This window comes from Natrix helvetica, assembly GCF_964273705.1.
Source record: "Natrix helvetica genome assembly, chromosome: 3".
NCBI classification, from domain to species: domain Eukaryota; kingdom Metazoa; phylum Chordata; class Lepidosauria; order Squamata; family Natricidae; genus Natrix; species Natrix helvetica.
In genome coordinates, this window is record NC_138549.1 from 102,122,597 (window position 1) to 102,139,551 (window position 16,955).

Consider the following 16,955-nt stretch of genomic DNA (forward strand, 5'->3'; position numbering starts at 1 on the left):
ATTTCTTATCCAAGATGCTGAGATTGTCAGTGAATCTCTCCCTAAGGAGACGTTTCCACCCTTTTGTTCTACTGTCAGGACAAATCCTGATTCATGATTTTGCATGTAAGGTAGTTATGTCCTTAATGGCTTTGTGGGTTAAATTTAACTCTAAATTGAAGTCTGTGAAACAGGTATATCTTACATATTCTGTGTTAAATATGCAGTCATGATCTGGCACCAAAAGCCAAATTATGTGTACCGGAGACATTATTTAGCATGTAATTATTATTGTTTTGCATATTTATGCTTTTTGTTAGAGGAGGGGAACTATGCTGGACATTGCAACAACACTAACAAGAAATCCTACTCCAGCAGTATGTTGCTGTCTGGGATCGCAGAGATTGTTTGCCGCACTTTAAAATACATTCTCTTAGCCTTAAACTGTTGAAAGTAAACACAGAACTTCAGAATGCATACTTGTAATATGCAGAGTGGGTAACTAACAGTTGTTCTGGAATAGTCTAATGTAAAATAGAGAAGAGAATACTGGAGCTTCACAGAAACATGACGGTCTTGAGCTTTTTTGCAGCCTCGGAAATATTCTCATCCATAATGTTGCAAATTTATTGCTGTTTTGAGATATGAAGTACATGTGCAAGTCTTTCAATGGGTTTACTGCAATTTGGAAAACAAGCCCTGTACTCCCCATAATGAGACACCCCCTCCTAATGATTAGCAATAGGCGCTTTGTAAGTTTTGGCCAGTAGAACATTGTCCATTCAAGCAAGAAGCAACTTTTTAAATGTTACGGGCTCCATGCTGTCTTAGCCAGCAACAATTTGGGAGAGGGGAATAGTGAAATTTGGGTTAAGTCACCCTTTTCTGTTTACATTTGTGGGGAGGAGGGCTGTTTTCAATTTTAAACCATGGAAGATTTTCCTTCATTTATTACTGCTTTGCCATTGAATCTAAACACTACGATTGTAGGTGGCTTTGCAAATCACAAAAGAGTCAGTTCTACAAAGAGATGTGTAGTTTCTCCAACTGCTATAAATCATCAGAACCAATATTTTAATCAAAATGATTTAACTCTAGATTTTGCACTTGCCAGCTATTTAGAAGAATGAAATATCTTGACTTTGAAGGTAGATTAAAGGGATCTATTATACTAGAATTTTATTTTCTTGTCTACTTATGCTGGCTTGTTAAGTAGATAATGGTAGCATTTAGGTGTTGCAGGCTAAAAAATGGATTACTTAGCACACAGCTGCCTTGGTCTACTGTTACCTTGATTATACTGTGCACCAAAATTATCATAAAATGCTTGTGGACAATTTATGCAAATAAACATGTAGAATAAGGGATGCCGTTAGACTGGAATTCTCATGATTCAGTCAAATTATTGTATTTTTGCTAACCTGCTCTACTGAGGCAGTTGCTCTCAGGTACTTGTTAGACAAAATGTTAATCTACTGGATAGATTTACTGCCATATTAAATAGTTCTCAGTTCATTTGCTTTTTTGTACTATACACATTTTTAGTGCCAAGTTTTAGAAAATATATATACTGCCTAGGTAAGCAAGTCTTATAGTTTTATTTTCTACACTGTTAAACTTCCTGTTACTATTTTTCCTATATAGAACAATTCAGCATTAGGAATAAACATTTTTAATGTATAACTTTTATGTGCTATGTATTTTTGTACTGGCTTAAATAAATCAAGATTGTCTCCATTTACATTTTTTTTTATTCTGGCTTTTATAAGGCCAAGTGCTTATTACGGGGATCAAAAGAAGAAAAGACCCTGTCTTATTTTCGGGAAAACATGGCATAGAAGTGTCCATGAACTGAAGATTTATTCAAAGTTATTATATAATACTTATTTTAAAAATAACATCCCTATTTCAGTATGTATAATGTGGAAATTTTAATACTTTAGATCAGTGTTTCTCAATCTTGGCAACTTGAAGATGTCTGGACTTCAACTCCCAGAATTCCCCAGCCAGCGAATGCTGGCTGGGGAATTTTGGGAGTTGAAGTCCGGACATCTTCAAGTTGCTAAGATTGAGAAACACTGCTTTAGATAATGATTTCAACTTTTCCAGGTCTATATTATTAAGTTTCTATACAAAACAACAAAAATATATAGCTAACTGATATTTTATCTCAAGACTAGTTTGAACAATGGAGGAGTCTTGATTGCATATTCTGATTATAATCAGAAATGAAAAAAGGGAATAAAGATAATTCCCACCTCCCGTTATATCTGAGTATTATTTCTCTTAACCATGATGAAGTTTCTTTGGTTAAGCGCTCGTGAAGCGAACCGGTACCAACACCGGTAGGAACCCACAGCTGTCTTAATCACAATAATCACATTCCATTATTCTATCTTTATTGAATGCTTAAATTTCTAGGTACCTGTGACAACCCTTGAGAATAAACTAAATTTTGAGGATGAAAAGTACTAGATTCTACCTAAAATGATTTGTTTTCTGCCAACTTACCCAACCTTGCATGAAACCCTATTGTACTGTACGATAATTGCACCACAGCAAGCAATTCAAATAAGACATCAAACTAGGTAGATAACAGGTCATTCTTTAGAATTGTTTTATTTCCTGTTTCTATTTTATATAAACACACACATTATATAAAATAGAAACATGATATAGTTTAGTATTTTACTGATTTTCCATGCAAGTTATCATAAAATAGAAACTGATTTTTTAAATAATTTCCTAACAACTTATTAACTCCAGGCACTATAATTTTTAAATTTGTACTTATTTGAATATAGCCTTATAAGATTACCAAATTCTTCCTTTTTTATTAAATCAGTTACAAGTTTTCATTTTTCTTCGCTGAAGATTTGAATGAATCTTAAAAAAATCTATAAAACAAATTCTATCTGTACTAGTAATTTATCAATACTTGTAATAGCGATCTCCATTTTTTATTACAACAATTAATTGAGCTCTATATTCTGTTGCACATCAGGAAATGATTATATTTTATTGGTAAATACCCTCAACAAAAATATTCAGACTTAGATATTACAGGTCTAATTTCACAGCAAGAATGTATACATCTCAGTTTATTTCTAATTGTTTTTTTTAAAAAAAACCTATTAAATATCTGAAGTTTAGTTTGAAACTAGTGTGAAGCCCATAATTTTTTCAAGTGCAAAGATTTGCTAAAACTATTATTGAACAATTCAAGTATTCTCTCCCATATTATTAAGCAGCATTTTCACATTCTCTTAAAAGAAACAAATTCCACTCGTAAGTACTCAATATTTGTATTTATATAAGCAATATGTTTAAAAAAATACTTTAATAAGCTTTTCCAGAATTGCAGACAGGGAGCTAGGTAAGAGACACAGGTATTACCAACAGTGCAAAATTACTATGTGAAAAATTTATAAAAACTACTTCGCAATTTTTTTTGATTTCTTTCAAAATATCACTTTAAACCCTTTATAAAGCCAACAGTCAGGCCTGTTGAGTTGAAGGTTTGATTCAGACTGCACACAATGCACTTTATGGATCAGGACACAATAGTGCTTAAAATATACATTACAATCACTATACAAAGCTGTACTGACTTTTCAAACCAATTTGGAAGCAATGGGTTTCATCTTTTCCAAACTGCACTAAAAGCTGTTTGAACTGGTTGCTAAATTACAAGATTTTTAAATAGTACTAATAGTGCAATGTCTTTATCAAGTTATAGTGGCTGCATTTTAAAGAACATGAATAAAATATTGTATAAACACCTGCATAAATGAGATGCACATTACAATTAAATACTTAAAAACAGCTGAGCATTACATATTGAGTATGGAATGTCAGGATTTTCTTAGGCATACCATCAAAGGTAAGATTAAAGACCAAAGTAAAGTTTCTGAAAAATGTACACAGTGCTATATTTTACTTACAAGCCTGAGAACAATATATTTATAAACTTTCCTATGAACAGTCTTGCAAGCATTTCCAACCTGCAAAAATACAGACAAGGAACAGAAAATAGGCCTTCAAAGTTGCAATAAGATTTCTAAAAGCATTGCACTGCCTTGCTTTGATATACTTTTTAAAACATAATCTTTGATACGAGGCTACAAAAACTTTGGATTTTCATATTAACAAAACTGGGTTTGGTCAGCCATGGCACTTTCCCTAAAGCAGTAAAATTTAGAAGATTAAATATTTTATCTATACATGTATACTGCTTGTAACCAACAGACAATACTAGCCTTACAATGTTAAAGCATGGAATTCATCAAAAGTCTTACATGAGAAAGCAGAAGGCTAAAAAAAAAAAGATATTTCCAGAAACTACAACAAAATTGTGTTGGGACAATCTAAAAATCTAGTGTACTTCATAATTAAAATGAAACTCTATTTTGCCAAATCATTAAATGAGATCAACTTGAAGCTATAGTTGTAACATTTCAAGTAAGCCCCAAGACAAGCACAAAATACCGTAAAACTTTATTTTATACAGCCAATATGGCAACCAAAAAATGAAAGACTTTATATGTCATTGAGTGATTGATTCTGTACACCTTCATTATGGCCATAATCCAAATCCTTTTATATATGGGAACTGTCACTACTGAAATATCCCCAGACTGACAGGATTTGTTTCAAATGTAAAAAAGGTTAACAACCTTTACAGTACCTCAAATCCATGCATATTAGTACACATACAAGCCATAATAACTACTACCCACACTTTCTACTTCCTCACAAGCAGTTAATCCATGGATTTGTTGGATGCAGCATAAGGCCCCTCGGCATGCAGGCTAACATTTGTTCCTCATCAAGGTAGCCAGATTTAATTGATTCAATTCCTAATTCTACTGTGCTCACCCAAAATGTACATATAAGCTGATAAAATAAGGTAATGGATGACCTTGACTAATAAGAATTAAACATTAAAGCCTTTAGCTGATTTTTTTAGACTATCTCATAAAAAGAAATCTGAAAACAGTTATAAAAGCAAGAACACTTGTGCAATTATAGCATCATGCTAACCTAAAAACTTTTAAGTCACTATTTGTCCCAAGATAAAAGTTTGAAAATTCTGATATTCGTAATTTGGGTAAGCAATTTAAGTATTTAAAATTTCTACTGCTTTCTGAAACATGACTTTATTAATAAAAAAGCTTTAGCAAAATAAAGTGAAGCTGACAAATCCTCAGAAGATCAACTCTCAGAAGATCAAAGTTTACCATACTGTACAAGTTATGAAAATTACATACTTCTTTTTAGTATTGTAAAAATCTTTCAAAGGCTACAAAATCTGGAAAAATACAGAAAGTATTTCTTATTTCCAGATAAGAATATGGAAAGACATCACTGATGTCAATAATTTTACATACAAACCTCTTGGTTTATTTTTAAAATATAATTCATTCATATATATGTGTGTGTGTATGTATATATGTGTGTGTGTATGTATGTGTGTATATATATATAATATACGCACAGATACACACACACACACATATATGTATATACATATGTCCACACATAGACACAATATACATATACACACACCAATGAATTCTCATGCAACTTTCAGGATTTACAGGCATTTCTTAAACTGTTCAATATTGCTTCTTTCTTCATGTCCATTTTATCAATTCTGTTTGGGAATTTTAAATTATTTTTCAAAGTATAATTTACATAACAGGTTAGTGCCCTGAAGTCATCTAAAGAAATTTGCCTAAAAAAAATCCCAACAACCTCTCAACCGATTCTATAGCAACCGGCTCTCTGATAGAAAATTCTCCCACATGCTGTATCTGCATTTCAGGATTTTAAAAGGTAACCTTAGCTAGGATTAGGAAGCAATTAAAATATATTTCAAATCTCCATAAATTATTTTATGGGATTTGAATCTGTAAAGAGAACCTATTAACCCTGAAAATGCAGACATCCCATAATATTATTTGAATGAAACATATTCAGTCACCCACAGTGTCCTGGTCTTCAATATTTCCATGGGCTATTGTTTCTTGGAAAATTTCAGAGGAAGCTGTGCATTCTTTGTCACTGCTGTTGATTCTTCTCCTTTTCATAGGCCTTTCATTCGTATCTTCATGATCATGCCTTGCATTTGAATGAGGAAGTTTAGAATGATTGGAAAGGTTTTCAGGCTCATAACCATTTGTATCTAAATCTACAAGATGTGGTTTTTTGCCAGATGTTGGTCCATTTATGTGCAGTCCTTCAATTTTCACGTCATCTTTATTTGATAACTCACTTGGCCCATTAGTAGATACACCTAGAAAGAAAAGAGAATATAAAACAGAAAAGAAAGAACTCCCATCTTTAAAAAACAAGTCACAAAAACAAACTATGCATATGACGTTATCAAATATATAGAATACATACTTGGCCAATTTGTAAGTATTTAGCTTTTAAACAGTATGAGTGACACACTACAAACGTGGTTGATGACATCATGGCCGCAGCTAAATTTGATTTCATTTTCTTTGCATTTAAATAATGCTTACCATCTGGTATGCATTTTCCCCTGCTTCTATTTACTCAATATTATTATTTCAGACATCTCTAGAACTGCACTGAGATGTTACAGTGGGCTGGGAAACCACAGTTTTAAATTTATTCTTAGTGCTGGAAGTTTCAAAGGTAGATATGGCCTATCCTTCTCTCTCAGTCCAAACTAGTCCACAACAGAGGAGTTAAGGTGAAAACAAGAGATAGGAGGAGCACCACACTGAGTTCTTTAAGAAAGATAAGATATGAATCTGACAGACAAATAAATAAAATATTGAAGGTAGCCCTGTGATTAAGAGTCTGCAGACTGTACATGAGCCGAATACATTTTTGCAGAATTGAATATTGCAGCATCCATCTTTTAAAAAATGACAAAAATGGGGAATTGTAGAGAAGAAGAATTTAAAATTAGATGAAAATTACTTGCAAAGATGTACTTTGTTAGCTTAAATAATGTACCATTAGAGAATTTAGATGGATATTTTACCTACCATTTTGATTACTATTGCTGGTTGTGCTGTCCTCTCTTTCCGAATGGCTGGTGCTACTATTGGAAGTTGTAGGAGGAGGGCTAGGAGCTCTGCTGGATGCTGCACTTTCACTTTCATCTAAAAGACGATCCATGTAGTCCCTTTAAAAAAACGATAAAGAAATTTGCTCTTCAAATATGCTTCACTTTAACGTTCCCATGTGATACAATCCTACACTGAACAATCTGCATTCACCTAATGTTAAGCCAAGAGTTTAAAACCGCTGTTATTATTGAAGAAGACAAGTTTGCCTGCTTTGCACATTAATATTAAATCATATTATGCTAAAGCAAAACAATAAAAATGACATGGTGTTATATATGATCTAGGCAGGTTCTATTATGGTACTTAAGATAAAAAGCTCAAATTCAATAAATATGTAATAAGATAAAAAATAATAGAGTAAAACCCTAGAAATTGAACAATTAATTTGTTTACAGCTTGGCATATAATTTGATGCTTATGATTGCTATTTCTAGATGAAAGTACTTGAGAATAGAGGCCACTTAATGATTACCCTAGTCATTGTTCAAAGTTATTGGGGTGCTAAAAAAATAACTTTATAAACAGTCTTCATATTTACGACTGTTGCAGTGTCTTGCAGTCATGTGATCTCCATGCCTCAGAGTTGACTTCTGACCAATAAAGTCAATGGAAAAGCTAGCAGTAAAATTGCAAGTTGTGGTCATGTGATGTGAACTTGAGTGATTCACTTAATAACCATAGATGAAGTGACATTGTAAGCCTATTGCGATCATATGATATCTTGCTTAACAACCATGTAACTTAGTGATGGGGTTGCCAGTCCCAACTCACAACTATGGTTCTTAAATGACCAGTAATCCCAAGGCATCATTCTAATATAATATACCTTAGTAGAAAATGTCCATTTAAGTTCATTTTAAATTTTGAATGGAGATTTATTATCAGTAAATAGCACAACAAAGGCTTGTCTAAAGTAGCTATTCTATGCCAAGCTGCTAGAGTTTTCAAACTATTTTTATGATCTTTTTACTTGTTGTCTATAGTGTAAGTTTTTTCTGTTTTATTCCTAGGTGACTTGGGGCTATTTATTGTTGAAATGTGCACAGAAATTCTTGAGGTAACTGGCATACTCAGCAAGCTCCTCCCTTTGCATAATGCTTTTACAAAAGAGAGAGGGTGAGTGTAATCCTAGATTCAGATCAAAGGAATCTCAGTTAAAATTCCCATTCACTGATTTTCCTATACTTTTCTAAACTGATATTGATGACAATAAACATTTTCATTTCTAATTAATTTAAAAAGCTTTCATTTAAAAAAAATGATTTCAAACCAGCTCAAGATGAGGAAACTAACATGTAATCAACAAGACTTACGTTACACCAGGATGGAGATTGTACTTCTTTTTACCAAATCTTGTCTGCTGAGCAAAAAAGTCATATCGTTCTGATTTTTTCCACATGTAGTAAAATGCTACACACTCTCCAACAGATCTTGTTCGTACCTGTGTTTATTACACACCAAGAATATAATCCACTTTAATATAAAATTCATATTAAAGAACATATCTATAGGAAAGGGAATATTCAATATGGAACATTTTTGTCAATGCATTGCCTATAGAAAGCCAGCGGACAGCAAATTGCTCTTATTTTTTTTCAACTCAAACATCATGCAACACCCGTTTTTGAATTTGTAATGCTTGGCATACCACCCTCACCACTGCCATTGTCATGATTGTGTTGATACTCTAATCTTGCCTACATATTCATTTTCTTAAATAATACTATAATAAAGTAGTAGGACTATAATACAAACAATAATCAAAAATAGACCTCTGCAAGTCAGGCAAATCAGTTTTTTAAAAAAGTGAATAAGAAACTATGGCTTCTATTAAAGAATAAAATCCTGTTGAGTTTGCTGGAGAATTCCACTGTCATGGAGTAGATGTGAAGAATTATTTGAAATAACACATTACAGAAAATCATGATTTTTTTTAGTAGCTAAGAAAGGTGTGGGAAAAAGATAAACTCAACATTTTAGCTAATTGACAACAACAATGGACTGTAAGCAGAGGGCTAATCAAAAGTGGTAACAACCTTGAAAACACTGAATGTCTTTCTGGGATGCAAAGGCTTATAAAGAGACTAACAGAATTCTGTACAATCAAAGGAACATTATCTCAATAAACTACTGTATATCCCAAAAGAATTAGTGCCATAATTGCATAAGCCACTAGAACTGCCATCAAATAGCGTAACATTTTTTGCAGAATATAAACAAAAGGGTTTTCAGAGATGGAATCAATACTAAATGTCCTGATACACTGACCATATTAGAGCCAGTGATTTGGCAGCAGTACTTCAAAGATAAGGAGCCACTGTAATTTCTCCATAATGCCTCTGACTGCTTTAATACAATTTCAAGGTACTGCCAAACATTACATAATGACTGCTTGAAGATCCAACGGGGTAACATAAGGGGAGCAGGACATGCATCAACATTGTAGGATCCTATGGGTGAAATGGGATTTAACAGCTTCTCCAAGGTTGTCACATGGTAATGCCAGGTTCTCTAACTTAGCCCTAAACTTAAGCATGGTTAAAGTGAACAAGATTCTCTGTTTAAGATGGATAGAAAGTGATTATTTGGCAACTTGGTCAGTTGTTAATGTTAATGACGGTTAAGTGATAGCCACTGGTGTTCAGTGATAATCACTGTTAATTTGCACAAGGAAAATTCAATCTGTGAAAAGATCATAACATCCTATAACCGAGAATAACTGCATTTGTCATTCTGAGCTCTCATGAGGTCAAAGCTAAAAGCACTCTTTAAGTGCCACATAAGAATAAAACTAAGCAATAACACAAGTCCTGGACTTACGACCACAATTGAGCCCAAAATTTCCATTGCTAAGTGAGACAATTGTTAAGTGAATTGAGCCCCATTTTACAACTTTTCTTGCCACAGTTGTTAAGTGAATCACTGTAGTTGTTAAGTTAGTACCATGGTTGTTAAGTGAATCTGGCTTCCCACTGATTTGCTTGTCAGAAGGTTGCAAAAGGTGATCTCATGACCCTGGACACTGCAACCGTCATAAATATGAACCATTTGCCAACTGTCCAAATTCTGATCATATAATGATAGGAATGCTGCAACAGCGTTGTGAAAAATGGTCAGAAGTCACTTTTTTCAGTGCTGTTGTAACTTTGAACTTACTAAATGAATGGTTGTAGGTCGAGGTCTACCTGTATTGCCTTCATTACAATAAAAATGTGATTTCATTCAAATTAACTTTCCAAATGAGACAGCTGGAAGGACAATTTTAGGCTTACAGGTCAGAGATAAAATAAGTATTCTATATTCAAGCTCCCCAGCCTTCAGTAACATGGATCATCTTTGTTGTTACCATGGTGGCCATGAACTACTGAGCCTCTTCTAACTTTATGTTGAGAGAAAACAAATTGAAATCTCCCACATACATTTTTGCGCTGAATGCTTTCATTATTATACAAGTTACTAACCTTGTTTGCTTGGATTAAGTGAAAATCCTTTCCATAAGCCTTCAACCCTTGTTCAAAATTTCTACATTCTTCTTCTGTCCAAACAGACAGCTCCTCTGAATTAAAATAACACAATACATAAATTAATAAGAAACTGCAAGTCAAAGAAGGAAGTCTATGTATGAATTCTTAAGTATTAAAAATGATAGCATATCTCATGTTTGATACAGGACTTTATCATATTTTTATTTAGATAAAGGTATTTGGAAACAGGGAAGCTCCTTATAATGTACTTAAAAGAGTACATGGAGAAGGTGAGCAAATGCTTCATATTGTAAGTATCTTCTTCCTGCCTAATTTATTTCCTAGGATAGGGTTGGGGATTAATTGGTTTAGAAAGCAGAATCTAGCAAGGGACCGTTCCTTTCTTTCTGTTATTTTTCATTTTCAGAGCATAGAAGTTCTTTACATTCATACACTTTTACAGAAATCGATGCACTGTGAAAATACAATGCCATGAGTTGCCATCATTATCTTTTTTTTTTAATGCTGTACTAGTTTTCAAGATAACCAAGGTAGTATGGAAATACCTCCACAGCAAAAGATGTGCTATGAATTAGGTCCTCCCTGTCCTCTTCCCGTCCCACCTCCTCCACCACCCCATCTTCAGATGAACTCTCTTTCTCCATATCTACCAGAAGGAAAATATGGTTACTGTAATATATGTGTATACCAGAGCTGAAGTTTAAGAGAATAAAATATTCAACTGAAATAAGTATGAAAATCACTGTGGCTGTGTGTACATGTAAATGTAAGAAACAAATTTGAAAAACGACGTAGAAATTCACAATAGTGAAACACATTAAAAAAAATAAATCATACATACCCCGAGCTGCTTTTACATTAAATCTCAATCTTCTTAATGCTTCATCTGTATCAAAATTACATTTCACTAATTCATACAAAGCCTGCAAAAGAAGAAGGCCAAATTGTCGTCTCAGGTTTCAATTTTAAAATTCTAATGTTAAAAATGACAGAGCTCAAGCAATATGAACTATGATCTCCAGGTTTTTCTATACCTAATATAAAAATACAGAACCATCTCTTCAGGATATTCAAAAATGTTATGGGATATAGGCTATTATTACTTTGCAGTAACATCCTGAAGGAGTGGCCTGCTTAAAATGCCCCTGTTGATGGAAAAAGGGAACCAATTTTCTCCCGATTTTGTGTTGTTTTTTTAATCATCCACACAATCTTCTTCCACTGTTCTGGACAGCTCACACCCCTCCAGGGAAAATTTTAACGAAAATGTAAGTAATAAAATAGGGAGGAGGATTGCTGCTAAAAACCAATTCCCTTTTTTAGACAGTGGAAAGGCTCTGTTGGCCAATGAAGAGTTCCATGTATTTTACCTGTTCATTATCTTTAATATGGGATCCTTCAGGAATTGCATCAATTCCCCTTTCATCGCCTGTACGTCTGGAGGCTTCATTAAGGAATTCAATCACTATATCTTCAGTCAAGTAATCTGGATTCCATAGCAATTGATCATCATTTTCATACACTAAAATTAGAAACAGATAATTACATGTTTCCTAACAACACTTAAATATCAGATAATTCTTTGCATTCTTTGCAGGCAACTCATAAATTTCTCATTGTTTAAAATATTAATGAAAAACAGGAGACCTGACTTAAAGAAAGGAAAAGCAAAGAGCTTCCGGAAAGTGCCTCATTTGTGTACTTTACTGCTTACCTTTTTACTTATTTCACCCAGTTCCAAGTAAGCACAAACTAGATTTCTAACAACATTACATATTACATAGTTATTATTTTTAAATATTTATATGTAAGGAAAAATTAGTACTTGAATGTTAAAAACCTTTTGGGGAATATAATAGCAAAAATATCCTGATCCGTGCTTCCTAATATCCCTTGCAGAAACTATTCTAAAATTATATTATATCCTGCCAGTGTATAGAAGATGTTACCTAATTTGACATCTATGAATGCTGCTAGCCTCATATAAAACCACATGATGAAAACTGAAGTGTCTTTTAATCTTATAACCTTTCCCTTTAACATACAAATGGAAAAGGGGGGGAAAGCACACAAAGCAAAAGAAAAACAAATTAATTACATATTTTCTGTATTTATTTATATTCTGCCTTTATTATTTTTACAAATAAAGTGGCAAATACACTCAATACTCCTTCTTATTATTATTTTCTACACACCAACAACCCTGTGAGGCGGATTGGGCTAAGAGAGAATGATTGGCCTAAAACCACCCAGATGGCTTTCTAGCTTAGTTGGGACTTGAACTGATGGTTTCTGGTTTTCTAGATGCCTTACCTATTAGATCAAACTGGCCCTCAACTATAGGAAATATTTCAGACTAGTTTTGGAACACATCATTTTACTATGACATGAAATAGTACAGTTCATAATTCAAAGTCCTCCATAAATATAACCAATAACAGAATCAAGGTATTAGTTACCCAGCTAATTAATCATTAATCATTGAACCAGGCAGAACCAATGTTATGAATTAATTGGAATTATATTTATCTCAGTGTAATATATACAGTACCAAATTTCCAACTGGCAAGAAGTGTTGGAGTTGTTCAACCAATAAGTTGTTGTTAGAGTTTCTGCAATCTCCAAAGCACCACAGCTACAATTTCTGCAGAATGCTTTCACTATTATAGCTCCTGTAATTCAGGCATCTTAAAATATTCTTATTGATCAGTAATTCATGGGATGTTAGGAATTCTGAAGTTACTTACTTCACCTGGCAATGGGAAATCCAATTTTGCAAGTGGCAAGGAAAATTTGCACAGGGGTTTGTATCATCCCTTGCTTTTGTGGTGTGTGTGTTTAAGTATATATCTAAGCCAACCATATTTTTAAATAAATCAAAGTGATTTCAGTTCACTTATAACACTAATTTAAAAGCATTACAAACACACCAAGGCAAACAAACCAATTCGTTTAAAATGGCGCTCAAAGCCAGCTTCTGTTTCCTTTGTATTATTTCCTCGGTATGAATAAATCTAAAGCTTCCCTACATATTCTTTGCATCTTATATCTTATTCTTAATTGTAACCTAAACTAAAATGAATTGCCAATTACTTTACTTTACCTTTCTCATTCTCTTTATATTTAGATATACCAACTGGAATTTCAGCTTGATACATGGAGCCCACCATAATTTCCTGTTTGGGAAAAAAGTATAAATTATCTATAATCACAGATCAAACACCATACCATTCAATAACTAGAAAGACAGTCAAATACCAATTGCAATAAAACATTTTAAGAGTATGAAATAAGTATATTTGTTTGTATATTGATTTCTTTATGCATTGTAAACAATTACACAGGCTTAATAGTAGACACATTTGCCAATAAAAATGCCAGGTTCCACTGAATTTTTTCAAAAACTGCCAAATAACAAATAACTAAACAACTCAGGAACTTAGAAACAAAGAACAAGTTAACTTTCGATCCAAATTCTAGAGTTGCTGCTGCCAAATGCAAACAGTTTGCAGCAGCTATAAACTACAACTCCAGATTCTGTCTAGTTAGGAAATTGGCAAAGCAGATTACTTGCATATATATTTAAGGTTGTTCATGAATAAGAAAATATTCTGGAATTCTGGCTTTTTATATGAGAATGAAGCAAATACACTTAAGTAATAAATGATTCAATTTATCTGCAAAATCAAACTGTTAGCCTTGAAAGTCAGATTAAAAACACAAATCTGCAGAGTCAAAACAATATTTTCAATCTGACCCCCGCTATCAGGCAGACACAACAGTGAAATGTTTTTTTCCCCCAGTGGCAATCATTTGGATAAAGAAGGGGGGAGGGGAGGAAATTCCAATGAAACATAATAAAATTGCAGATGTAACTAACAAAAACATTTTCCAACCCTCCCTTACTGTATTAACAGAGTCCTCTGAAATGCTCAATACACTTTATTTAACAAGATTTTAACAATTATTTTATTTAAGTCAGATTCAGAACTTTTAAAATAAACTATAGCTGCATGCTTCAGATCTTCTGGCAAAGTACTCAGTCTGTGAGATCATTCAAATTTAATCTTCAAATAGCTTAACTGCAAAGGCTCCTTGAGTCCCCTCTAGCTGGGACTAGCTTCGTAAGGAGCTTTGAATACTCAAAATGTTAGGAATTATTTTTCCCACAAATTAATTTGTATAATAGTCATATAATGTTGATACAGTTTATCACAAAGTTCATATTTACTTTTTTCCAGTCTTCTGAAGGAATATAGTCTTCGTCTTCTTCAGATTCCTCTTCTATTTCACTATCTACATTTTAAAAAATTAACAGTTTTCACTTACATAGGGATAGCTATCCTGAATTTACATTTTTTCAAACAAACTACTTTTTACAGACAGATTTTTCAAGTCCCATATCTGGTTGGTTAATTAAATATTGAACTGTGATGTCACAACCAACTCTGTGTGACTAATTGTGGTTGGTGTGTCCTGACTCATAATACTCTGAACTACAGTAAAGCTAGGAGATTTCCGATTTTGAAAAATATTGAAAAATGTACATTCTAATATATTTATTTTAGGCAAATAGCACTGCTAAAGAACTGATACATTAAACAAGATGTTGCATAGGAACATCTGTATCTTGAAAGTCCCAAAAACATAGTACTAAAATATAAAACAAGTTTTTATCAGAGACAAGTTTTAGTATGCAATACTTTAAAAAAAATCTAAATGTTCTTCATATAAAGAATTAGGAGAAAGGTTCACACAACTAAAAGTTAATTATATTCTTTCAGGCATATACATTAGAAGGAGATATACAAATGGTTCAGAATATATTAGCTAAGCAATTCATTGTAAAATCATTTAATCATCCCACAAATTCCATACACAAAGAACAAACAAAATGACATTTTAAAGCAGAGATTCATGGATTAAAAATTATCATGTCATATATTAGTTTTGAATGCATACAAAATTATTTTGCTGCATTTTTGGACTAACTTTATGTTAAGAGCATTTCTGCTCATACATATATGTAATTAGAAATAAGCTAAGCAAAAGACAGACAGTAATGGAAGAAAAGTTAGTTAAAATTCTAAGCATTCATATAGACAAATATAACTATTAGAGCAATGATTGAGTCAGCGATAACATCAGCTAAGCCTCTATTTCTCTAGCCAGTTTTCCAAATACTAGTTGTGAACATCAGAAATGGAAAATTTCTGTTTAACAAATCAGCCAGCCACTTTTACCTCTCTTCAAGACCCCCTTCCTCTTTTCCCACCCTTCAATATTCAGTGTGACAGTGCTCAGAGCTTATTATCTCACTAGCAAACAAGAAAAAGATATCCAGCAGTTAGAAATACTCTCTTCCAGAACACAGAGGATTTTCTCACTTGAATGCAGTAATAGCAGCATATGTGCTATATATACCTGGATTATGTTTTTACACATAACTGCAGGTTATACTCTTCTCAGAAATGTATTAGAAAGTAGGGCAGTAGATCTTGAGATTCAAATACAGAATTCAGAAGTTTTAACACCAACCAGCATTATCTTTACAGAGAAAATACCTTCTAAGTAGATCCATTCTCCTCAGTAGATCCAATGATATCAAGAGACAAGACTTTAGAGAAGATCATTCTCCCACTCCCTATACAATTTATCCTTGATAAGTACCTTCACTGTAAAGACAAACAGCGACTACTATCTGCCTTTCTCTATGAGAAAGGAAAAAGCAATCTTTTATTTGTACAGGAAGTTCTTACTGTCTCCAACCAGCAGTTGATAAGAGCTCTGAAGTTCATAAACATTCTCATTCCACAAGAAAACATTTTTTCCTTGCAGATGCTTTTAAAATATTAGAGAACCGAAAAGAGAGACTCTTTCCATACATCCAGAAGTTTTCAACTATAGAGGAAAAAAACTACTGCCTTTGTCTCATTAAATTTGTGCAAATTTTTAATACATAAAAGTGCTGCAAGCATCAACCTGATTCAAAATTCCAGATTTCATTGTTGCAATGATTCTAGCTATCCTGATGTTCATTTCCTGCGTATGAGAATGCCCAAATATTTGTACAACTTCCGTGCATTTTGAAAATGATTGAAAACGGATTTAAAAAAATACATACTTGTATCAAAGTATTTACAACGACGTGGGCGAATTATTTCTGGTACTACAGATGAAACTGGATCACCATTTGAGGACTGTGTCTCATCCTCTTGACCTGATGAATCCTTGATAGTCTCCTCCTTAGAAACAATGTAACAAAGATAAAAGCAATTATTTTACTCTACCTGGCTTCTAACAACATAATGCAACAAAATAAATACAACAGTGATCTTAAAGCAAAGGTCCAATTAAATGATGAATACAACAAATAAAGCAG

General features: G+C 33.0%; 1 protein-coding gene across 2 annotated transcripts in view; it reads right to left on the reverse strand.

The window, feature by feature from the left end:
- Positions 1–3,272: 3,272 nt before the first annotated feature.
- The window catches only part of MIER1 (MIER1 transcriptional regulator), a 57,799-nt gene continuing 44,116 nt past the window's right edge, over positions 3,273–16,955 (reverse strand). For both annotated transcript variants that reach the window (XM_081948291.1, XM_081948290.1), the window contains 9 exons: positions 16,698–16,818; positions 14,805–14,869; positions 13,677–13,749; positions 11,944–12,095; positions 11,415–11,496; positions 10,550–10,644; positions 8,402–8,529; positions 7,005–7,144; positions 3,273–6,277 (listed from right to left, as the gene is read on the reverse strand). In XM_081948291.1, the coding sequence (XP_081804417.1) occupies positions 5,958–6,277; positions 7,005–7,144; positions 8,402–8,529; positions 10,550–10,644; positions 11,415–11,496; positions 11,944–12,095; positions 13,677–13,749; positions 14,805–14,869; positions 16,698–16,818 (1,176 nt within the window). In that variant the 3' untranslated portion in view covers positions 3,273–5,957. The remainder of the gene's footprint in view (positions 6,278–7,004; positions 7,145–8,401; positions 8,530–10,549; positions 10,645–11,414; positions 11,497–11,943; positions 12,096–13,676; positions 13,750–14,804; positions 14,870–16,697; positions 16,819–16,955) is intronic.